At 38.6% G+C, this 26958-nt stretch overlaps 2 protein-coding genes across 10 annotated transcripts in view; one reads left to right on the forward strand and one right to left on the reverse strand.

The window, feature by feature from the left end:
- LOC110462217 overlaps positions 1-7132 on the forward strand; it is a 37516-nt gene extending 30384 nt beyond the window's left edge. For 7 of the 9 annotated variants that reach the window (XM_021516090.1, XM_021516099.1, XM_021516106.1 and 4 more), the window contains one exon: positions 2770-7132. In XM_021516090.1, the coding sequence (XP_021371765.1) occupies positions 2789-4219 (1431 nt within the window). In that variant the 5' untranslated portion in view covers positions 2770-2788 and the 3' untranslated portion in view covers positions 4220-7132. Of the gene's footprint in view, positions 1-1359; positions 1859-1903; positions 1937-2769 lie in introns of those variants that run through there. The other 2 variants (XM_021516139.1, XM_021516149.1) reach the window with 2 other exon arrangements.
- Positions 7133-11460: 4328 nt separating this feature from the next.
- LOC110462260 (tetraspanin-33-like) overlaps positions 11461-26958 on the reverse strand; it is a 68365-nt gene continuing 52867 nt past the window's right edge. The window contains exons 6-8 of the mRNA XM_021516162.1: positions 16182-16229; positions 13387-13503; positions 11461-12855 (exon numbers count right to left, since the gene is read on the reverse strand). Of these exons, the coding sequence (XP_021371837.1) occupies positions 12754-12855; positions 13387-13503; positions 16182-16229 (267 nt within the window). The 3' untranslated portion in view covers positions 11461-12753. The remainder of the gene's footprint in view (positions 12856-13386; positions 13504-16181; positions 16230-26958) is intronic.

A 26958-nucleotide genomic window follows, 5' to 3' on the forward strand; every position in this document is an offset into this window, starting at 1 on the left:
ATCGTTGAGCAAGATACTTTACTCCGCTTGTTCCAGTCCACTTATAATTAGCTGTAAATGAGTACGTGGTTGAGCAGTGCTAGAATTGTTGAATGCTAGCTGTGAGCGCCGAAATGGCAGCACCGGCTGTATGTTGCCAAGGGAGTTGAGAAAGATGTTGGCTGGTTGCAAAGGCCCTATAAACACGGATAATAATTTGTGAACCGCTTTGAGACGACCTACGAACTAGGTTTTGATAAATCGGTATATAAGAACCTCAAATTAGTATCATTATATTATTACATGGAACCGAAGCCACTAAGGGTAGAAGCATCATTGACGAACTATAATATAACTATAATTGAGCGCTTACACAGTACAACGTAAGGTTCAAGGTTTGAACCCGATTCTCATCCTAAAGAATGGTTTACTTATTTGTAATATTTTCAGTGTTGTGTTTCTGATTTGTTCACACGCCATTGGTGACCCCCCCGCTCCACAAGGATGTTGCTTTGAGTTGTCCTTCGAGATGTGTATCCCAATGTTGTGTTGGGTTTAAATGAGGTGGTTATTTGACGTTGGCAAATTCAACCCTGACACCATTTAGGATTAACAGGTCAGGCTGGCGGAATATTTGGCCTTAAAACTATTGATCTTAAAATCAATAGAAAATGTTTTCCAAATAAACACTTTTCTACAGCTCAGTTACAAGGCTGACATTTTTTGGTTGTTATGTGATAGGGCAATATACAGTGAGTATGCGTAAACGCCATCGTAACAATTCCAGCGATATTTACAATTATATGACTCTAGCCAATTTTACAGCTGCGCTGACAAATTTAACGAAACCTCGTATTCCTGTCTCAAGCTCTGTATTGAAGCCTTCGAAAAGTCTCAGGACTAACATCACAACCACTGTAATTATTTGGCCTCAATATTTATAACGTACGAGTGAACAGTGCAGTGGAAAGAGGATTTTATCTTGAGTCTGCATTCAATGGAATTAGGTTCTTTGCCATTCTCCTTGGAATGAAAAAAATCGACCAAGCTAAAATCGTATTAAACAGGTATTTCCCACTTGCATGTAGCGGAAGTACGTGTGAGAATGTGGTAAGCTGCACTAGATGTCAAGCCGTGCTGAAGTGGGGAATATCATTGATTGGGGTAGGCTCGCGAGCGGCGTTGTTCTATCAGTGGCACGCAGGGTCACGAGTTGGGGGTTAAGGCGGAAATATGTGGATTAGTGGGGTAAATATTGGCCTTATCTATAACACTGGGATAAAAAACGTATTTGTCGGCACTGATACCGGTCTAACTCAAACATAGCTTTCCGCTCTAGTCAAAACTACCCTGATACAATGTTATTAGTCAAACCGTCGACAGCGTTCAACCAACTTCTACTCTGAATACAAATGGTACAAATGACATAATATGACAGTGTTCTCACACCAGTGTTGATGTAAAGAAACTTGATCGTCTGTCTAGGATATATAACGGAATGGTTCAACTTGTTTGGATCTTCAATGGACCTATAGGGGAAAGTGATCCTGATAGTGACCCAGTCCTGACGACCGTTCGGGAGGTCGTCGCTCAGCCCATGGTATCGATACCTGTCTTTAGGTCTGACTGATGCTGAGTGATGGCAACTTATTGTATCTTGAGGTTTGAAGGTCACGTGGTGCGCCAAGTGTTTGCATTCTGCTAGAGATACCTATTGCATCTTGGGGTGTGAAGGTCACGTGCATAGGATATCATAATTGAATTGGATTTCAAGTATTGTTACTTGATAATTGGATTATGATTTCGGGGATCTAGACAGACCATGTGATGTGTCACGTGTTTTATATACTGGCCAGCATCGTATACACAAACCGTTTGTGTGAGTATCCACATGTTAGTGCATCATACATTGAGGTTTTGTCGTATATTACAATATATAAAGGCAATGCGTCACCAGGTAAGATTACAATAATCCCGATAAGTCTATTAATCCATATATTCTGTAGAGTAGATTTATAGCCATTCTGGTACACGTACGAAACACAGGGACCTGAGAATCGTAACAATATCGCTGTGAGAAAAATCAGACGTGTTAAGGGTTTATCTCCACCTACATACCATCCTTTGTGTTGGCATTTCCCCTAGAATCTAAACCTCTAAAAAGTCTAATGATACTCTGAAACACATACATTTAAGTTCAAACTTAGCTATACTGTAACAAATCCTCAGGTCCGTGTGTTTTGTATGTGTACCAAAATATGATATGAACTAAGACTTCCGTACATAAGAGCATGGATTGTGCATAATTGAATAATTTAATTGTTCATTTAGGCATATTACTAATATTTTCACAACCTTTTGTAGTGTCACTTTGCAGACTTATTGAACAATGATAACTAGTTTGACGGTTCAACGAGACGCTTTATCACATGTTATTCTGTTCGGCGAAGCTTGCGCAGAAAACAAGAGTCTGGTTGAACGAGACTAGTTTGGCAGGTACATTCAAGTAAATTCTAAAATGTCGGCGTTTCCTGAGATACGGCGACAAAAAAATATTTAGTTTTGAAACTTGTTTTTAACTTGCTCTGTCCGCTTTAATATATAGTATGTAAGTTGTGACCGGTAACATGTCCACAGGTCAGGTGTGACAGATGAAGAGTTCATAGGTCAGGTATGACTAGACACACATATAAGGTGACTGACTGATATCACGAAGAAGAGAACTTAATTCCACAATGTAATAGTGATGTTGTTGCATGTAAGTTTAGTATTTTGTGGTTTCTGTTGTAGGATACGCTAAGAGTGGGCCATGTTACGGGTATACACCCCCGCGTCGTCCCACCCCACGACAACCGGAAGGAGTCCGCTTACTCGTCAATCACACGCTGACGGCCTCAGACGGCAGATCGTGGACATGGTCCAGCAGCAAGGTCTGACCACCTCGATATCGGATACAGTCGGACAGACCTCCGGACAGACAACAGCAGAACCGACGGACCAGCCGTTGGAACCGACACCTACACCGGAACCGACAACCGTCATTTATCAAATCAGGAAAAAAGGCGGGATCGCCAGTACCAAGCAAGCAGACGACAGAACTGACAAGAAAAACGACAATTTAAAAAAGATTCATTTAAAAATTTTACGTGAGACTAGAGGTCGTGGGTCACGTTCCTTTCCCGCTATTGACGATCAATTTCGGGACAGTCCAATAAATGACGAGAACCGAAAAGACCCGTTCAAGCGACCCAAAACAATAGCAGCCGGGGATACCAAACCTAGTGCTGTTCCAAAAGTGTCGTTCAGATTAAATGACACTAAACCCCAACCTTTGGCAGAATCATCCAATACCGGGATGCAGTCAAATGTGAATAATTCAGTTGATTCCAAGTATGAAATTCGTGGTAGTGCGATTCGGTCTAGCAGGGACAACAAATCAGCGCCTGCGTATCGCTCATCAGAGGCTTCCAAACGTCATATGACAATTCACACGTCATTACAGCTGTTTAAACGGAAGTTAAAATTGAACCACCCCGACAGCTACATACAGCCAAACGTGAGCACTAACGATTCTGATTACGTCATACGGAGGGTACCCCTCAAGTATGACAGGTCGGGTGGTCGAATAACTTCAATGACTTCTCCCTCCCCACTGGAGCCTCGACTACAAGTGATATCTTCCGTTCCACGGCGTTCAAAAACGCCTGTCAATCAACTGAATGCTATGGCGCCCGGAACACTTCTCAGTCGGCCCACAAGCGGGACGGAAGTGAGTCTGGTTGGCGAGGAAAAGAAAATCCGATGTTCGTATCGACTTCCGGATAACTTTAACTGGAGCAAGGAAGTGTCTTTCCGGGACGATACGGAAATGATTCCGAACGTCAATACGTACGTTGTGGAGGAAGGTCTCAAAAAGGCGACTCGGAAATACGACGGCCATGCGACACTAAGTACCCACAATCTTGACGTACATAATGCCCTTACCTCTAATAATGACCGCAAAGTAAAACTGGGCGAGGGTGATGAGGAGTTTGACCCACGATTCGCCCGCTGGTTAGAGGAATCTAATCTGACTTACAAACCTAATGTGCGCGCGCATTCCTCCCCCGGTGTCCGGTTACGTCCGCCAGACCTAGACGGACACGAGACAGACAACGTTCACGTGCCACATGACTTAGTAGAGGTTAGGTGTAAAACGCCCTTCCCAGACACGGAACAACCGACATCAAACCGAGGCTAAGTCGACAGCGCATGCGCATGTTAACCAAATGTTCTTCCGGCAGGAATACGTGTGTTGTCCCGGTGATGCTGATTGGCACATGATCTTCTGAATAGTATATCGGAAAAAACACGTGTCTGTTTAGCCAGTGTTTGTTGTACACCTCTGTCTCGTTTGAGAAACGGACTTGATCATTGCCATTTTTTACAATCAGAAAAGTCATTTAGTACATGTATATAAATTCAAAATTTCATTTTCATCGGGTTTTTTGTGAAGAAGACAATTTCATAAAGAGGATTTGATACCGGTATGTTTTAGTCTGGTTTGATGGAGATTTCATTACTGTGATTATCAGTCTGTGATATTATGCTGTAGGTATTTGCAGAATACGTACAACGTATTACAGTTTTAGTAATTTAAGTTTTGTGAAATGTCTCAGCATCACCAGCATACAAGGACAACTGTGTCCAGAAAATATTTTTTATTTTTATTTAAGAACTGTTTTGACAACTACAACCAGTAAACGAAATCCCGAAAATGAAAGTGATCTGTAGCATCGTTAGGTATCATACAAAAATAGATCCGTGAATCTGATCGGTGTAAAGATCTCCACACTTTAAACATTCGGTTGCCTTATCCATGGATCTATGTGTATTAATTAAAATTCTGTTACTGGAATGTTTCCACATATTTCTCTGGATTTTTCTCCGACAGTGTAGGTTTATCGCGGTCTTAACGGTTGAACCGGTTGGACTAGGATTGTTCGTTTATGAATTAAGGTTGGACCCAGTAATCTGATGCTGCTTTCAGGCGAGTCTGACCAAGCCTTGTAAGGCCTGCATAAGCTTTTGAAGGTTCGCCAAGATTGATACCCGAAAATGTTACATTTAAAAAACGGACGTACCGGTTGTTCCACATAAACGAACAGCCCAGGATAGATATCATTAAATTCTGCAAGGAAGTTGGAGTTACCTCCCTTGTAACGTTATCTGCGTTGCACGTAGTCCAAACACAAACAAACATTGTTAAACTACGCAAATCACTTAAATCCATTCAAAGACAATTACTTCCTATTATACTTGTATTACGATTATCTTGGATTATGTGTTATCCTTTACACGGAGCCATTTTGACAGAGATTTAAACCTGAATATGTTCCTAGTTTCATAAAGTAACTTGATGTAAGATTTCCCCCAGCTTAATCTCTACAACGAAATTTTAACGGATTTACCATAGTTAATACTGTTTCGTAAAGTCTGAGCCGTGTGATGTAAAGCCCTAGTTGTGCTTTTGGGGTTGTCAAGCTAAAAAATACTCGAAGGGTTCAAGGGGTGTGTCTGGTTCCTGATGTTTCTTTGGCAAGTTAGATTTCCTAATTTCTCTAGAGTTAAGGAAATATCTAAATCAAAACCTTATGAAACTAAGACCCGAGGGTTATAGCAGCATTTTATTCAATAAGACGTTAAGCATGTCGAATGATATATCTAAGAGCGTGGATGAAGGTTTGACACGATAACGCAAGGTTTCTGAGTCTGAGGTAGGTTTATCGTGACCAGCGCAAAAGCCACAAAGTGGAACTCGTGGATCCGGTGTGTTCTCGGGGCGGGTTTCATAGCACCCAACAAATGAGTCATGGGTTCGGGTTCGGGGCTGGGGGAGGTGGGTAGGGTTTTGTTTATCATACCAAACAAAGGTATTTAGGTCCCGGGTTTTATCATCACAAACATAGGGATTTTGAGTCTGGGGAAAGTTAATCACAACAAAAACCAAGGAATCCAAAACCTGGTAATGTTTTGACCAATCGGAGAGGGAATCTGGTTTCCGGTAATGTTTTGACCAATCGGAGAGGGAATCTGGTAATGTTTTGACAAATGGTAGAGGGAATCTGGTAATGTTTTGACCAATCGGAGAGGGAATCTGGTAATTTTTTGACCAATCGGAGAGGGAATCTGATAATGTTTTGACCAATCGGAGAGGAAATCTGATAGTGATTTGACCAATCGGAGAGGGAATCTGGTAATGTTTTGACCAATCGGGGAGGGAATCTGGTAATGTTTTGACCAATCGGGGAGGGAATCTGGTAATGTTTTGACCAATCGGGGAGGGAATCTGGTAATGTTTTGACCAATCGGAGAGGGAATCTGGTAATTTTTTGACCAATCGGAGAGGGAATCTGATAATGTTTTGACCAAACAGAGAGGTTAACCGTGACAAGGACAGAGACCTTAGCACGTATCGATACATCCTAATCACACACAGATAACTGAGATATTTTTTTATGGACGAAGTGTATTTTTTGTAAATATTTTATTAAAAACATTTCATTGTGTAATTTATTGTTATTTATTTATTAGATTTGACAATGCATATGAAAGAAGATTACTAAGGATGAATTCACGTTTGGCTTAGATATTAAACTATTTACGCCGAGTTATTACTATGTCAATTATTAAAATTATATGTTAAAAAACAACATAATAGTCAACATTGTCACTTCCGCAAAATGTGTCAAATTACTCTGATCATAATCTTAGAAAGAGTAATAACATTAAAATACTATAACATAGAGTGCAAGCAAGGACATCATTTTATACATGACATTTTTGGTAGCAGCAATAGTCTACAAGAACGTGATTTACAAGAAACAATATAAATAGGGTCACCAAGTCAATTCATAACACTTCTTAAACCAAAAGACACTCCGGATCCGCCTAGAAAATAATGCTTCCTTGAATACGGAGGTAGAAATACCAACATTAATCTGTTTTGCATTGCCAGCTATACATAATAACGGTAGTTCTTTAAATTACGAGCTCTTTAAAGCCAATTTACGAAATGTCTATTCTTTCGACACAGGATGTCATTGAGATAGTTTTTAATATTACTTACCATACTTTCACAAAATTTGAATGACCGCGTCATGTTATTTCGAAAATAAAATAAATATCTAAAATAGACTGAATTGCTTTTAACTTGTGTATAATTTATGAAATGCCATGAATTGAACATGGATCCACTCCACGTGTTTAAGTATGACGTTCTTGTCATTCTTTGACATTAGACTCCATTTAGACGGCTTGTACAAACCTCTTATATAAAGAAGAGAGCTGATGTCATATGAGCGCGCGTGTCAACATTATTAACAAGGGAGTAGCTCATTATTTCTGGGACAAAAATAAGGGAGCAGTCAATATTTTTCGGCAGAGCCGTTTAAGATCGTTTCAGGATTTCATGTAATTGAGTTATTTGATCATACGCAGATTGAATGTTGCATTATTTTTGGATTTGTCATCAATAAAAATTGTACAAAATTCGAATAAGTATTTAGAAACGAACAAATTATATTCGTACCATTTGGTATATAGGTCTCAAGACGGTGAAGGGCTCAATACATAATTCATAATATTTCAACTTCTCATTTTACATAAAATCACATTTCTATCGTTGTTCTGTGGATGACGATTTGATCTGTAGCTACCAGAATATGTGTGTAACACAGAAAATGTGAAACTATCGAAATAATGAGTTAACGCCTTTTGAATTATCAACACGTGTACAGTTGGGGGATGGTTATTGAAATTGATTTGTTCATATTTTTAAGCATTGTTAAATGTACATAATTATTTCAACGTTATAGCCACAAAATATCACTAATTATTTTAAAAGCAATCTCTTTTTGAACTGGAAAAATCGGTCTATACTATGCACGGTTGTCTCCCTTAGAATAAATCATAATTATAATTTTCGGAGCAAGGGAGGCTACTCTTTCAAACAAATTATTCTTGTAGGATTTTCTCCCCCCTAGGTTCGGAACACCTCTTGCTTCATCGCTCAGTTAGTATCATGTTTTTGACCTCTGGTCATGTAAAAAGTTTGTAAAATATTTGTCGGATGCGTGAAGTATCAGTTCTGCTACATGTATTTGATAAAATATGGCCTGTAGCGATTGTCTCAATTCATTAAAATACCTATCAAGTGAAGATTTAGGTGATTATATCTCAAATAACTCATATAAGTGTTAAGCAAAGGGTACAGTGGATTTGTCTCGCTTTCTTAAATATATATATATAAAATGTATATAATAAAAACAGATTTAATGTCCATTTGCATTAAGTAAAAAGGAAAAATAAGATTTAACGACCGACTAAAAAACTAGCTGCTTTCACCCTTCACAGGGAAACCTGAAGAGCCCTGTGAAGGGTGAAAGCAGCTAGTTTTTTTAGTCGGTCGCTAAATCTTATTTTTTTCTATTTATAGTTATATGTATATATAACGGAGGCTCAGTTTCAGGTCAAGAAAAATAAGGTGGAATTAGGGGCGATCATGTCTCAGTTCCGTTCAGTATAGAGTGAAGTTACGGTAAAAATATTTCACTTAATGTTAATACACAACGATGTCAGACTAACTGTTTCAGTGAGGTTTTCTTAGCTCCGTTATGAAAAAGCAACAACACATTTGTAGATAGTTATATATAGAAACCGTTTTAATTATTATCGTATGTCTTTTTCCCGCTGTAAGATGTATGCATCTAACCAAGTAGTTATTAAGCTTCCTCTAATCGATAATTTAATTCTGGTTTTATATTACAACATGCTTCTCCCCCTCCCCATCCCACACAACCTCACATATAAACAGTTCCACGTGGTCATCTGTCACGTGGTCATCTGTCACGTGAATCTGTCACGTGAAGTGGGCTTGATCTATCAACATTTGAACGAAATCATTTTCGAAGGTTTATTTGACATACGTATGCAGAAAATAACGTCTGCATGGCAATAATTACACCTTGGGGATTAAACCATCTCATGACCTCTAAATGTCTCATTTCATGACCTCCATTGTCTCATCCTATGACCACTAAATGTGTCATTCCACGACCTCTAAATGTCTCATCTCATGACCTCTATATACGGTTTATCTAGTGACCTCTATAAGTCTCATATAATGACCTCTTTATGTCTCATGTCATGACCTCTAAATGTCTCATCTCATGACCTCTGAATGTCTCATCTCGTGACCTCTTTATATTTCATCTCACGACCTTTAAATGTCCTTTCCTACGACGTCTATACGGCTCATCTCATGACCTCTAAATGTTACGTTTCAACAATTCCAAATGTCTCATTTCAGGTGACAGATGGTCATTAATTCTAAATGTCTCATTTCAGGACTTTTAAATGTCTCATCTCACGACATCGATAAGGCTCATCTCATGACCTATATATGTCTTGTCTCATGATCGCTAAATGTCTCATCTCACGACCATAATACAGCTCATCTCATGGCATTTAAATGTCCCATTTTACGACCTCTATACGGCTCATCTCATGAACTCTACATATCTCATCTCATGACCTCTAAATATTTGATCTCATGACCTCTAAATATCTCATCTCATGACCTCTATTTGTCACCCTCTTTCGCCTTTTCTTATATACATTATATTCTAAAATTATCTGAATTTTCATCATCTGTGCTAGAGTTGTTCCTTTTACAAAATTTGAATTAGCATGAAGTTTTATAATTCAGAATTAACTTATATTTCATTATTTGCGTCAGAGTCGCCTCCATTCTTGGGCAATGCTTCATTACTTTAATATACCCGAGTTTCATTTTGTTGTGTTAGAGTTGTTCCCCCTAGACAATGTTTTCTTAATGAAAGGAGATATATATCACAATAAAATACAATATATACAAGATTCTTTATTTAGTGTCGATTATGGTTAAACAAGAACATAAGCTCTTTAGACAAATAATATATTAAAATAATTTTTAAGTCAATGAACGTCGTATGATAAGAAACAATGACCACTTCACAAACTTAGTACGTATGGTACACTGCATTAGATCTCCAAGGAAACCCAGTCGATCAGACAGGCAGTTTGAACCAATGTAAATTTATTCATGAAAATGCGTCACAGCATGTTACTCAAGTGTACGGTACATTTCAGGTGCATGCCGGGAACGATTATGTAAATTGTATTCCGTTTGGATTTTAATCAGTCCTAGATTGTATGCTGTGTATGTATCCCAGTTTTTTTTTTATTCCGTGTTACGTGTAAACAAAGGGCTCTTACAAACTAATATAAAATACTGAAATTATTCAAGAAATCACGCTGAAAGTAAGTACAAAGAAAGAACGTTGTGTTTTTTAGCTTTCCGGGACACATGCTGGAGTGTCTGTTCCCTGACGTTTCAACTTCAACAGGATCCTCTAAAGCGTTCAATATACTGAACATTACTTAGAGGCGTCACAGAGATCGGGAAAAACAAGTATTTTCATCTTGTTTTTAGAACTATACTATAAAAACAACATGTATACGCTTAGAATTTGTGAGAGAGGAGATTTGCCTTTAGTGTTGATAGGTCTGCACTGTCGGCGATGAAGGGTGGGAGGCTGTTCAAGGTACGAATTGCTATAGGAAAGAATGAATTTGCATGATAATTTGTCGAGCTGTGTGGAATCTGGAATTTGTGTTGTCGGGTTCGCTGGAGAATTTGGAGGTTGCCATCATATGCCACAAGGCCATTTATAATTTTATATAGCAATATGGTGGAGGTCATTTTACGGCGTTGTTCAAGGGATTGCCAGTTCAAGTTTTGGAGCATTTCTGTAACGCTACTGGTGTAGTTATAGCGCCCAAGAGTGTACCTGGCGGCTCTTCTCTGTACCATTTCAACCTTAATGGTAAGATTTGCCTGCCATGGATCCCAGATCGGGCTACAGTATTCAAGGTGTGGGCGGACATACGTTTTATAAGCTAACTCTTTTGTAACGTTAGTGGTTTTGATGTTTCTCCGAATAAATCTTAGGGATGCATTGGCCTTGTTGGTAATGTTATTGATGTTGGAGTTCCATGGAAAGTTTTTAGTGACAGTTAAGCCCAGGTATTTAGCCGAATCTGTTTGCTTGATAATTTGTCCATGAAGAATGTAGTTAAATTTGTGTGTTAGTTTTTTCTGTGAGATGTGTAGAATTTCATATTTATCAGGATTGAAGGACATTAGCCAGTTTTTTCCCCTGCACTTTTCAAGAAGGTTCAAATCTTTTTGGAGTGTTTCTGCGTCCAGGTCAGATAAAACGGTTACATAGACAATAGTGTCATCTGCAAAAAAGTCTAACTTGGCTTAAGATAGAATCTGGCAGATGCAACACGTATATCACTGACAAGAATGTGAATTAACAAGGATGCAATACACAGTTTGAACTCATCAGGCTTCGCTTAAATAAAAAACGAACAACTTGTTAAACCAATATCTTAGAAATCTCGTCGAGATTTAATATGTTCCATATCCTTCACAAATTGTCATTTCAGTATACGACCGGAACAACAATATTTCTTTTACAACGTTTGTCGTGCGGTTACATGTAAATGCTATTTATCCTTTTAAGTAAAACCTGTGTATTTAGTTTATTAAAGGAGCGGAAAAGTAGGAGAAAAGAAAGCTTTCTATAGCTCCCATATTATGCAGATATAATACAACAGAACAAAAACTCAAAACGTAAAAATGATCTCGACAATAATCGGATTATAGTACAGCCAAACATGTTGTTTCCCAGTAATGTTAAATTCCATAATTAAATGTCGGAGTAATTAGTTCCCACTGGTCACTGGCGGTAACTGGTCACGCTGACTGTAGACGTGGCGGGAACCCCTTGTGGTCAATAATCTAGATCGTATTCACACTTGACCCGCACGAGTTAAGACGACATTTGTCACGCGACCACGTTTAGGTAGCGCCACCACCATACGCCAGCTGATAACAAAGGGGGGTAATTCTTATGGACGCGATTGCCGATAATTTCCATGTCGTAGGCTTGTTTTTTTCAACCAAATCAACTTGAACAACTACGGTAACCTATTGGTAAATACTAAAACGTCATGGATCAAGTGTTCCTTGCAAAACTTCACCGCTGTAGGGCGCCATTTTGTCGAATTTTTATCCACCCTCGCATCGAAAAGTTAAGATCTCTGATTACAATTTCAGATGTCGATGTGTCGGGAATTTCGTCCTTGCGTTGATGCGTTCGGTCTAAGACGATCTCTTTTCCATCACACATAAACCATTCCATGACCTGTAACTGCAGAATACTAGCGGTCGACATATGACGTCATCACAAGGCAAAACAGAGATAGCGCACCAGTCTAAAAATAGTTCAGTGCATAGCTGACGTCATCAATATTCGTGATGCAAGACTAACAAGACGTCACACACAACGAGTATGACATCATTAAAACAGCAGTATTTGGCGACCCTCTGTCCTTGACGTACACGTGCTTCAGCAAGAATGGATACCAGTATGTTTACGATGGAACCATATCTCCGGAACGTGTTCTCGCACGCGCACGCGCATCTCGCTTCTCTCTTTAGGTATTGAGCCACGAAGAAGATGGTGGCGGATCGAACATGCCATTTACACACCATTTCTGTCGTTCACCATTTCGAGGTTAACTCCTAGTTGCCTGAGAAACACAGGCCTTGAACACAGTCTTTGAGTCAAATTGGTGTCACAGTCCGGATGTGACGTCACATATAGTCTATAGAAAGGCACATTAAGTAGGAGTCCGCTGCTGGCGGCGACGTATCTGTTTCCAGCGTGCGCGCTGTTTTGTCACACGTTTCACAAATATTCTGGCGAAGATGACTCCAAGGAGCTGTAAGCACACAACGGAAGAGAATGATTAATCATTACTGCAATAATGGCGACAAAAACGGAAATATTGCATCATGTTTTGTTATTCTACCGTAGTGCTCACGTCTCTGATATGGTGTAGAGAGATGGTGATATATCTTAAAAAGGCTATTTTTCCTTCAATGTTACTCTCTCAAACACCATAAGGTTTTGTTTTAACGTTCATACTTGACAATAACCTCGCATAGATTTCCGTATTTATATTAACATTTCCGTTCTACAGCCCGAATTACATTTACCGCCTGTTTATGTCGCTATGTACTGCCATTGGGCAAAACTGCAAATTTAAAATGTTTCATGAACCAAAAGAAACCAATCAGAAGAAAAGGATGTTTTAAATGTTTTGATCGTAAAAATAACGACTGAAAGGCATTTTAGATTACACTTATGAAAGTATTCAATATACAACATACTTCCTCACCATAATTGGTGTTAAAAAGACGCTTTTCGATCCTGATTTTTTTTCAACCCAAATAGCACTTCTCTCTCTTACCTGCATAGCCATAACCCCGCCGGCCGTAAGGAGGATAATCTGTTCGTGTTTACCCAACCACTCCCCGAATCCCTTCACACACCCTTGTGTATAGATCCAGTCTTCCACGTCACTTTTCTGAAATTCACAAGTTTGATAGCTTTTTTGTCACCAGGTCATTTACAATTTAGACTTTTATAGGTAGCCATATGTTAATGGCACGAAATCGTTTGTGTGATTTACAGATATAAACTTTATTTTTGTGCAATAAATATGAAACTTTCTTGATTGCCAAGATGTTAACGCGCTGGGGCACTAAATGTGGGAAGAACCGGAGAACCCGGAAAAATCCAACATGGTCGGGCAGGTGACCACACGTCCGATCGGGGAATCGAACCCTTACCGCATTGGTGAAAGGCGAAAGATATATGTTTTTTCTACATTTCTGTATAAACACAATCTATTATACCTTGCTAGCTGTTAGGAATGTGTCGTGAGGTTTCCTAGGTACACCCAGCGTTTCGACGCATACGGTTTATTATTTTCCTGCACGACTTTTAACTGCGCTGAATATCTTAAAGACCCCCCTCTCCCCCCATAACAATTCGGGGCATATCGTGTTATCCATAGTGTCTGTCCCGTCCCGTAACTTCCGGTCCCGTAACTTCCGGTCCTGTAACTTCCGGTTCCGTTTCTTGTCACGACTCTGCCAACTTCATTACTTAACAGATTTTCACCAATGTGAATACATAGATCAGCTAAAAGAAAACCTCGGGTGATTTTGTGCTTCAGGGTCCCAAGGTCAACTGCAAGGGTACAATTTCTATTCAACATATTCATTGTCAGCATTTTACCGAGTTCAGCGAAAAGAGGGCATACATGCCTTACATTATATCTTATAGTTTAAATTACATTTCTGATTCCCCCCCCCCTACNCTTGTGTTCCGGCAAAGCTCAATTTTATACATTGTGCGTCGTATGTATGGAGTAGATGACGTAGGTTTGTAACTAGTTTAGCCATTCGTCAATAAGCTCCTTATTCGTAGTGACTAAGTGGGAGGACTTCAGAGATACAATGCAAACAAGACGATGTGACAGACCAAATATTGACTCCATTAGCGGACATTTTATTTCTGTACCAAACAACAATTCTATTGAGCCGTACAGCTTGTACCCACAACCTTTCGTCACTAGCCTTTGTCCTCCTAAACAAGGAAAAAATACAACAGTTTTTATTTGCAAGACCCTTTTTTAGAGGTTAAAAATAATTATTTTGTAACAATACCGTTGAAAGACATAAATGTGTTTTTTGATTTTTGGAGGAGAGAAAATGGGAGTTTTCGACCATTGTCAAATAAACAGAAACGCAGTAAAATGTGTGCTGGTTTTTCCAATGCGACATGCAAACTAACCTTACTGATGCCACCAATGAAATAATCAACATAAAAATCAATGCTCCGGGAAAATTTGGTATTTTTTTTGTCATATGCATATACATGAAAGTATTGTTATACATGCAGTTGTAATAGTACCTACTTGGCCACACAATCAAGAACGACATCTTCTTGTCTGCGCAGAGCATGATTCAAAGAGATCACAACACTGATTGGGTTCGGATGATGTTCCAATTGAAAGAAAATTTGACAAGAATATATTTTAAAAGAAATTGATCGACTTGGGCGGGAACCGAAGCCCTGGATTTCTCCCGGATTTCCCCCAGATTTCCCCGGATTTCCCCCAGATACGTCATTGTCTGATACATGTAGTGTACTACTGATTAATGTCCCACAATAAAGCAGTAAAGACGCTGAGACCATCAATTCCGACAACTGGACTTAACCGGACATTAGTTCTCCGGCCACAAGACTTTACCGGACACATAAAATATCATTACCCAGTCCTAATACGGCTTCACAATGTACACAATACAACTGTCAATGTCAAAAGGAAATCGATTTCTCGGAATCGCGTGACCTCGCGTGACCTTGGGTGACATCTCTGGAGCTACACGTTGACAACACATTTACGTCTCTACTGTGACACGAGGGGTTAACGACCAGGGTTCTCGTAGACTTACAATCCTGTGACACGTCACAGGTTCATCGGTTCCGAGTAATCACTTCCGCTTTTGACATAATCACAGTGAGGCTTATATGTGGTCGGTCTGGTTCCTAAAGGACTGTTGGAAATTCCTTTTTTAAACAGATGTTTTACTGCCTTCCCCACCAGTCCCTCACCCCTCCATCCTAACAAAAAGTCCCATCATCACGCAACACTGAATACTGCAAGGAAACGGAGGCTATTTCTTCATTCTCACAAATACACGAACTTAGAATTCGCAACAACTGGTATACCCTGTCTCAGTACAATGTGACTGGGTGGAATGCTGTGCTGGGTGCCTTCAGCATGGTATTTCAGAGAGGTAGCACTCTAAGGTCAGCATCAGATCATCACAAGGATGCAAAACACCAACATACCTCCCGGCACGAAGAGACATATACACGCACACATTACACACATAGACACGTCCTTAAATGACCTTAGCTGAAAGACTTTAATCCAAAATGCCAAACCAATTTGTATTGCTATGAATTTTTGACTTCGCGATTGACTATGTTCGCGAATCAACCCAAATATAACGGTAGTGATGTATATTATATATATAATTAAATAAAGAAATGTCTTCTTAAGAAATACGCTTATGAGGCGTGTTTCACGTGATATTCTGTGGAAATCATCAATAACCAATATAAAATCTTTGTTTCCATAAACGGTAACTCCATTTAATATTTTTAACTTCGTGTTAAGTTACTCACCGATTTATTTGTTTTCCCGAATCCACACATCACGTTTATACGCTCACCCTGAAAGAAACAAAGAAATTGGATTAGTTGCTTCAAAAACATCTCGATTGTCATAGAGATCGTACTACTTTTGTTACACACGCCAGTCCAAATATAGCTTAACGTATCTCTCGCAAAATCCGACTTGTTATTCCATAAATACGGGGAGTTTGCAAGGTACTCGAAGTCCACCGGAGGTAGCAACCACGTGAGTGTTAAACGGCAAACCTCGGGTGACTCCGCTGCGCTCCATCATAGTGTGCAAGGAACGAGCCACCGAGGAGCTCAAAGTGCGTGAGTGTACTAAAATAAAACAATGAACCCGGAGGACGGGCACAAAGTTGAATTGACTTCAATAAACAGCAGTATAGAAGTGTGTTCCTGGATTGCAAACGTCGCTTGGATGACTAAGAGCTCGTGTTTACTATAATTTACTGAGATATCTTTTATGTGTAATTTATTGGAAGATGCCTATGCTATCTCTATTACATTTAAATGAATCCTATATCAATATTTAAAGATATCTTATATAAATATTTGAAGATATCTTATATAAATATATAAAGATATCTTATAAAAATATTTGAAGATATCTCATATAATATTGAAAGAGATATCTTTTAATGAAATAGAGCTATCTATTAATGATATTGAGATGTCTCATATAGTTATGACTACATTTGTATATGAACCATTTTTACTGTTTATAAGATATCTTCTTAATCAATAGAGATATCAATTTTATATGTTAATGTCAAGTTGGCGTGTCATAGGCCCCGTATTTGTTGTTTTTCCATTTGATGACCACTACTGTTGTGGTACTGAGACAGGGGTTAGGTACACCCCTGAAAGGAAGTGACACAACCGCCGACTCTCAGTGGTCCCGTAACGAAAGGGTGACATTTTAAACTATAACATTATAAATTAATTCAATTTAAAAAACAACAACATATTGCAAGTTATCAATGATCGCATTTAACTTTGTATTTCACCTTGATAGGTTCGTCTGTGAGGTACAATGAATGTAACCGTATTTCACCTTGACATGATACGGTTCGTCTGTGAGGTCCAATGAATGTAACCGTATTTCACATTGATATGATACGGTTTGTCTGTGACGTACAATGAATGTAACCGTATTTGACCTTGATATGATACGGATCGTCTATGAGGTACAATGAATGTAACCGTTTTTCACCTTGATATGATACGGTTCATCTGTGAGGTACAATGAATGTAATCGTATTAAACCTTGATATGATACGATTCGTCTGTGAGGTACAATGAATCTAACCGTATTAAAACTTGATATGATACGGTTCTTCTGTGAGGTACAATGAATGTAATCGTATTTCGCCTTGATATGATTCGGTTTGTCTGTGAGGTACAATGGATGTAACCGTATTAAACCTTGATATTATACGGTTTGGCTGTGGGGTACAATGAATGTAACCGTATTTAACCTTGATATTATACGGTTCGTCTGTGAGGTACAGTGAATGTAACCGTATTAAACCTTTATATGATACGGTTCGTCTGTGAGATACAATGAATGTAACCGTATTTCGCCTTGATATGATACGGTTTGTCTGGGAGGTACAATGAATGTACCCGTATTAAACCTTGATATGATACTGTTTGTCTGTGAGGTACAATGAAGGTAACTGTATTAAAAATGGATATGATACGGTTCGTCTGTGACGTACAATGAATGTAACCGTATTTAACCTTTATATGATACGGTTCGTCTGTGAGGTAGAATGAATGTAACCGTATTTCACCCTGATATGATACGGATCGTCTGTGAGATACAATGAATGTAACCGTATTAAGCCTTGATATGATACGGTTCGTCTATGAGGTACAATGAATGTAACCGTAATTCACCTTGATATGATACGGTTCGCCTGTGAGGTACAATGAATGTAACTGTATTAAACCTTGATATGATACGGATCGTCAGTGAGGTACAATGAATGTAACCGTTTTAAACCTTGATATGATACGGTTTATCTGTGAGGTACAATGAATGTAATCGTATTAAACCTTGATATGATACCGTTCGTCTGTGATGTCAATGAATGTAACCGAATTTCTCCTTGATATGATACGGTTTGTCTAAGAGGTACAATAAATGAAACCGTATTTCACCTTGATATGATGCGGATCGTCTGTGAGGTACAATGGATGTAACCGTATTTCACCTTGATGTGATACGGATCCTCTGTGAGGTACAATGAATGTAAACGTATTTCACCTTGATATGATCCGGATCGTCTGTGAGGTACAATGAATTTACCCTTATTTCCCCTTGATATGATACGGTTCGTCTGTTAGGTACAATGAATGTAACCGTATATCACCTTGATATGATACGGATCGACTGTGAGGTACAATGAATGTAACTGTATTAAACCTTGATATGATGCGTTTCGTCTGTGAGGTACAATGAATCTAACCGTATTAAAACTTGATATGATACGGTTCGTCTGAGAGGTACAATGAATGTAACCGTATTCCACCTTGATATGATACGGATCGTATGTGAGGTACAATGCATGTAACCGTATTTCACCTTGATCTGATACGGTTTGTCTGTGAGGTATAATGAATGTAACCGTATTAAACCTTGACATGAAACGGTTTGTCTGTGAGGTACAATTAATGTAACCGTATTTCACCTTGATCTGATACGGTTTGTCTGTGAGGTATAATGAATGTAACCGTATTAAACCCTGATACGATACGGTTTGTCTGTGAGGTACGATGAATGTAACCGTATTAAACCTTGGTATGATACGGTTCGTCTGTGAGGGACAATAAATGAAACCGTATTTCACCTTGATATGATCCGGATCGTCTGTGAGGTACAATGGATGTAACCGTATTAAACCTTGATGTGATACGGTTTGTCCGTGAGGTACAATGAATGTAATCGTATTTCACCATGATATGATACGGTTCGGCTGTGAGGTACAATGAATGTAACCGAATTTTACCTTGATATGATACGGTTCGTCCGTGAGATACAATGAATGTAACCGTATTTCTCCTTGATATGATACGGATGGTCTGTGAGGTACAATGAATGTAAGCGTATTTCACCTTGATATGATACAGTTTGTCTGTGAGGTACAATGAATATAACTGTATTAAACCTTGATATGATACGGATCGTCTGTGTGGTACAATGAATGTAACCGTATTCCACCTTGATATGATACGGATCGTTTGTGAGGTACAATGAATGTAACCATATTAAACCTTGATATGATACGGGTCGTCTGTGAGGTACAATGAATTTAACCCTATTTCACCTTGATATGAGACGGTTTGTCTGTGAGGTACAATTAATGTAACCGTATTTCACCTTGATAAGATACGGATCGTCTGTGAGGTACGATGAATGTAACCGTATTAAACCTTTATATGATACGGTTTGTCTTTGAGGTACAATGAATGTATCCGTATTAAACCTTGATATGATCCGGTTTGTCTGTGAGGTACAATGGATGTAACCGTATTAAACCTTGATGTGATACGGTTTGTCTGTGAGGTATAATGAATGTAACCGTATTAAACCCTGATATGATACGGTTTGTCTGTGTGGTACAATGAATGTAACCGTATTCCACCTTGATATGATACGGATCGTTTGTGAGGTACAATGAATGTAACCTATTAAACCTTGATATGATACGGCTTGTCTGTGAGGTACAATGAATGAAATCGTATTAAACCTTGATATGATACTGTTTGTCGGTGAGGTACAATGAATGTAACCTTATTTCCCCTTGATATGATACGGTTTGTCTTTGATGTACAATCAATGTAACCGTATTAAACCTTTATATGATACGGTTCGTCTGTGAGTTACAATGAATGTAACCGTATTTCACCCTGATATGATACGGATCGTCTGTGAGGTTCAATGAATGTAACCGTATTAAACCCTGATACGATACGGTTTGTCTGTGAGGTACGATGAATGTAACCGTATTAAACCTTGATTTGATACGGTTTGTCTGTGAGGTAAAATCAATGTAACCTTATTTAACCTTTATATGATCCGGTTCTTCTGTGAGGTACAATGAATGTAAACGTATTTCACCTTGATATGATCCGGATCGTCTGTGAGGTACAATGACTGTAACCGTATTTCACCTTGATACGATACGGTTCGTCTGTGAGGTAAAATGAATGTAACCGTATTAAACCCTGATATGATACGGTTCGTCTGTGCGGTACAATGAATGTAACCGTATTTCGCCTTGATATGATACGGATCGTCTTTGAGGTACAATGAATGTATCCGTATTTCACCTTGATATGATACTGATCCTCTTTGAGGTACAATGAATGTAACCGTACTTCACCTTGATATGATACGGTTTATCTGTGAGGTACAATGAATGTAAACGTATTTCACCTTGATATGATCCGGATCGTCTGTGAGGTACAATGAATATAACCGTATTTCACCTTGATATGATGCGGTTCGTCTGTGAGGTACAATGCATGTAACCGTATTTCACCTTGATCTGATACGGTTTGTCTGTGAGGTACAGTGAATGTAAACGTATTTCAGCTTGATATGATACGGTTCGTCTGTGAGGTACAATGAATGTAATCGTATTTCACCTTGATATGATACGGTTTGTCTGTGAGGTTTAATGAATGTAACCGTATTTCACCTTGATATGATACGGTTCGTCAGTGAGGTACAATGAATGTAACTGTATTTCACCTTGATATGATACCGTTCGTCTGTGAGGTACAATGGATGTAACCGTATTAAACCTTGATACGATACGGTTCGTCTGTGAGGTGCAATGAATGTAACCGTATTTCCCCTTGATATGATACGGATCGTCTGTGAGGTTCAATGAATGTAACCGTATTTCCCCTTGATATGATTCGGTTTGTCTGGGAGGTCCAATGAATGTAGCCGTATTTTACCTTGATATGATACGGTTCGGCTGTGAGGTACAAAGAATGTAACCGTATTTCCCCTTGATATGATTCGGTTTGTCTGGGAGGTCCAATGAATGTAGCCGTATTTTACCTTGATATGATACGGTTCGATATGATACGGTTTGTCTGTCAGGTACAATGAATGTAACCGTATCTCACCTTGATATGATACGGATCGTCTTTGAGGTACAATGAATGTAACCATATTTCACCTTGATATGATACGTAACGACTGTGAGGTACAATGAATGTACCCTATTAAACCTTGATATGATACAGTTCGTCTGTGAGGTACAATAAATGAAACCGTATTTCACCTTGATATCATACGGATCGTCTGTGAGGTACAATGGATGTAACCGTATTAAACCTTGACATGATACGGTTCGTCTGTGAGGAACAATGAATGTAACCGTATTTAACCTTGATATGATACGGTTCATCTGTGAGGTACAATGAATGTAGCCGTATTAAACCTTGATATGACACGGTTTGTCCGTGAGGTACAATGAATGTAACTGTATTTCACCTTGATATGATACCGTTCGTCTGTGATGTCAATGAATGGAACCGAATTTCACCTTGATATGATACGGAGTGTCTGTGAGGTACAATGAATTTACCCTTATTTCCCCTTGATATGATACGGATCGTCTTTGAGGTACAATGAATGTAACCGCATTAAACCTTGATATGATACGATTCGTCTGTGAGGTACAATGACTGTAACCGTATTTCACCTTGATCTGATACGGTTTGTCTGTGAGGTTTAATGAATGTAACCGTATTTCCCCTTGATATGATTCGGTTTGTCTGGGAGGTCCAATGAATGTAGCCGTATTTTACCTTGATATGATACGGTTCGATATGATACGGTTTGTCTGTCAGGTACAATGAATGTAACCGTGTTAAATCTTGTTATCATTACACGTAACGCAGGCATTGATATATATTATAGTATTAATATCACTGTAATATACTATACTGTTATGACGTCACTGTAACATACCTTACGATGTTGCTGTATTCCAGTGTAATATGCTGTCGCGTATGGTGTATGTCATTTTGTCGTACTACACGATTAGTGAGTATTTCCGGTTCGTCTGTGAGGTACAATGAATATAACCGTATTTCACCTTGATATCATACGGATCGTCTGTGAGGTACAACGAATGTAACCGTATTTCACCTCGATATGATACGGTTTGTCTGTGAGATTAAATGAATGTATCAGTATTTCACCTTGATAAGATACGGATCGTCTGTGAGGTTCAATGAATGTAACCGTATTTCTCCTTGATATGATACGGTTCGTCAGTGAGGTACAATGAATGTAACTGTATTTCACCTTGATATGATATGGTTCGTCTGTGAGGTACAATGGATGTAACCGTATTAAACCTTGACATGATACGGTTCGTCTGTGAGTTACAATGAATGTAACCGTATTGCGCCTTGATATGATACGGTTCGTCTGCGAGGTACAATGAATGTAACCGTTTTTCACCTTGATATGATACGGATCGCCTGTGAGGTACAATGAATGTAGCCGTATTAAACCTTGATATGACACGGTTCGTCTGTGAGGTACATTGAATGTAACCGTATTTCGCCTTGATATGATACGGTTCGCCTGTGAGGTACAATGAATGTACCCGTATTTCACCTTGATATGAGACGGTTCGTCTGTGATGTCAATGAATGTAACCGAATTTCACCCTGATATGATACGGTTCGTCTGAGAGGTACAATGAATGTAACCGAATTTCACCATGATATGATACGGTTCGTCTGAGAGGTACAATGAATGTAACCGGATTTCACCTTGATATGATACGTAACGACTGTGAGGTACAATGAATGTATCCGTATTTCACCTTGATATGAGACGGTTCGTCTGTGATGTCAATGAATGTAACCGAATTTCACCTTGATAGGATCCGGTTCGTCTGTGATGTACAATGAATGTAACCGTATTGCGCCTTGATATGATACGGTTCGCCTGTGAGGTACAATGAATGTAATCGTATTTCGCCTTGATATGATACGGTTTGTCTGTCAGGTACAATGAATGTAACCGTCTTTCACCTTGATATGATACGGTTAGTCTGTGAGGTACAATGAAGGTAACCGTATTAAATCTTGTTATCAATACATGTAACGCACGGCATTGATACGGTTTGTCTGTGAGGTACAATGAAGGTAACCGTATTAAACCTTGATACGATACGGTTCGGCTGTGAGGTACAAAGAATGTAACCGTATTTCCCCTTGATATGATTCGGTTTGTCTGTGAGGTACAATGAATGCAACCGTATTTCACCTTGATATAATACGGTTTGTCTGTGAGGTACAATGAATTTACCCTTATTTCCCCTTGATATGATACGGATCGTCTGTGAGGTCCAATGAATGTAACCGTATTTCCCCTTGATATGATTCGGTTTGTCTGTGAGGTACAAGGAATGTAACCGTATTTCACCTTGACATGATACGGTTTGTCTGTGAGGTTTAATGAATGTAACCGAATTTCACCCTGATATGATACGGTTCGTCTGTAAGGTACAATTAATGTAACCGTATTTCACCTTGACATGATACGGTTTGTCTGTGAGATTAAATGAATGTATCAGTATTTCACCTTGATAAGATACGGATCGTCTGTGAGGTCCAATGAATGTAACCGTATTTCCCCTTGATATGATACGGTTTGTCTTTGAGGTACAATGAATGTAACCATATTTCACCTTAATATGATACGGTTTGTCTGTGGGGTACAATGAATGTAACCGAATTTCACCCTGATATGATACGGTTCGTCTGTTAGGTACAAAGAATGTAACCGTATTTCCCCTTGATATGATACGGATCGTCTATGAGGTACAATGAATGTAACCATATTTCACCTTAATATGATACGGTTTGTCTGTGGGGTACAATGAATGTAATCGTATTTCACCATGATATGATACGGTTCGTCTGTGAGGTACAATGAATGTAACCGTATTAAATCTTGTTATCATTACATGTAACGCACGGCATTGAAATATATTATAGTATTAATATCACTGTAATATACTATATTGTTATGACGTCACTGTAACATACCTTACGATGTTGGTGTATTCCAGTGTAATATGCTGTCGCGTATGGTGTATGTCATTTTGTCGTACTACACGATTAGTGAGTATTTCATTGTAATATACTGTATTGTTATCACGTATGCCATTGTACAATACGCATCATATTGTATTTGACTTTTATTGTATACATGTGTCATTTAAAATTTGTAATATACTGTACTATTTGTATGTCATTGTATATCTACTCTCCGATGTGTCTTACACAAGGAATAAAATAATCTGAATCTGAACTGTTTTTTCACATTGGTGTGTATCTTGGAACATTACTTTTTAATTAGAAATATTACTAAATGTATTTTACAATTATTTAGATTGTTATTTTATTTTTTAAAGGTCGATAGTTTATATATCTATTAGTGAGTGCTTTAGTATGTGACTAACACTCTTTAGAAGATTTATATGTTAAATACAAATATGTTCTTTTTCAGTGCGTTCATTATTTCTAAAATGTGCTTCATTTTGGCGTCGTATTGTTACCATTGCTTTATATAGTAAGTTTACTGCCTACTGTTAAACATTTTAAAGCCTTATGCAGTGCCTACAACACTCGAATGGTTTACCAAGTATCAAACAAACTCTTTCTCTTTGTTATTGCATTTTTTTTTTTAATAACGTATGTGATATCAACTACATTGCATCAAAATGTTTGAAAATGAACTATAGTTAAAATTTATTAATAAAAATACAAACACATGAAATTAATTACAAACGATAAAATATTTTTTGTTTGAAATAAAAAATGTACGTAACTGAAGGATTTATCTGCAGACGTCTGATGCTATGACGGTTCCCCAGACAGGCGCAGTTACTGCATTCCATACAGTCGGTTGTCTGATTCATTTGCCCCAAGTTATTGGTTTTGAGATGTGTTTTAGATGTACTCGTGTCAGTGAACATTCTGCTGACAAATGTCTCAGAAAAGATGGAGAACCCGTTTGTGTACTGTCAGTTGAAAGCTTTCTCAGCAATAAAAACAGTTTGATATCAAACAGACGGAATCATCTGGTAAATACATTTCCAATGAAACATCACAAAATGTTGTCTTATAAAAAAAAACGTGTTTTTCTTGTGTTAAGTCAATGGAAGGTTTATGGAAATTCCACGGCCATTTTCTTTGAGTTTTATCCACGCAAGCCCACAAGGTTCAAAGCAAGCTGACTATTTACAGGATTTACAGTTGTTTGTTCAATAACATTGCATCGACAGCAGCGACCCGCTGACGCTGTGAAGTGACGTGGAATGTCAGTCCGACATATGTTTCTTACTGTATATCTTTCTTACTGTCTCGGGAACAGTAATACTGTTGCAATGAAATCGAATTCATGAATGCGATATCACTCGGCGAAATACAGTACGTACATTCTTGTATCTTGCACTGTTGCACTTTTATTGTTTGGTGTAGTGGAATTGAGATACATCATTGCAGACCTAGACAAGAAGGGTAGCCCGGTAGTGTGAAACCAGTGAAATCTCAAGCTGGACTAGCGGTACTAAACACTGCTAGTCCGATTAAATAATCAGAATTTTGACATTACTTATCTTGTTGAATAATATTGGGTTATGGAATTTGCACATGGACTGTTAAAAATTGCAAACTACAACCTTAATATACTGCTAGGATTCAAATTTAATTTCTAGTCCTGCGGGGTACCAACGGGTTTTACAGATCGGTTTCCTATTTAGATGGTAAAATAGCAGTTGTGTTCAGGAGGACTGGCACGTAACAAGCTGAGCCTGTGGCTCTAGATTCAATAAAGTAAAGAAATTCAGTATCTATTATTCTATTTTTGTGTGTGTAGTAGGCTATATAAAGTGTTATTTTGCATGATTTTTAAGTAAAACTATGTCATATTGAAAAATGTATGCGCATTATTAAAACACACACAGACTTGAGTGTTGAGAAAGGAATAAATAATTGACCGGTATGCTGATCAAAGTTTGGATTTTTAACAGCGTCAACACACAATGACAAAATAAAACACAGCATCAACACGCACAACGACAATTACACAGCAGCCCAACGCACAAAGACAAAATACACAGCAGCCCAACGCACAAAGACAAAATACACAGCAGCCCAACGCACAATGACAAAATAAACCACAGCATCAATACGCAATAAGACAAAATACACAGCAGTCCAACACACAAGGACAAAATGTACCGCAGCGCTAACACACAATGACAAAATGTAACGCAGCGCCAACACACAAAGACAAAATGTACCGCAGCTCCAACACACAAAGACAAACTGAAACACATGATCAACACGCACATCGACAAAATATACCGCAGACACAAACACACAAGGACAAAATGTACCGCAGCGCCAACATACAAATACAAAATATACCGCAGCGCTAACACACAAGGACAAAATGTACCGCAGCTCCAACACACAGAGACAAAATGTACCGCAGCTCCAACACACAAGGACAAAATACACAGCAGCTACAACACACAATGACAAAATGTACCGCAGCTCCAACACACAAAGACAAAATGAAACACATGATCAACACGCACATCGACAAAATAGACCGCAGACACAAACACACAAAGACAAAACGAAACACATGATCAACACGCACATCGACAAAATATACCGCAGACTCAAACACACAAGGACAAAA

Source organism: Mizuhopecten yessoensis, unplaced genomic scaffold, assembly GCF_002113885.1.
Source record: "Mizuhopecten yessoensis strain PY_sf001 unplaced genomic scaffold, ASM211388v2 scaffold1429, whole genome shotgun sequence".
NCBI classification, from domain to species: domain Eukaryota; kingdom Metazoa; phylum Mollusca; class Bivalvia; order Pectinida; family Pectinidae; genus Mizuhopecten; species Mizuhopecten yessoensis.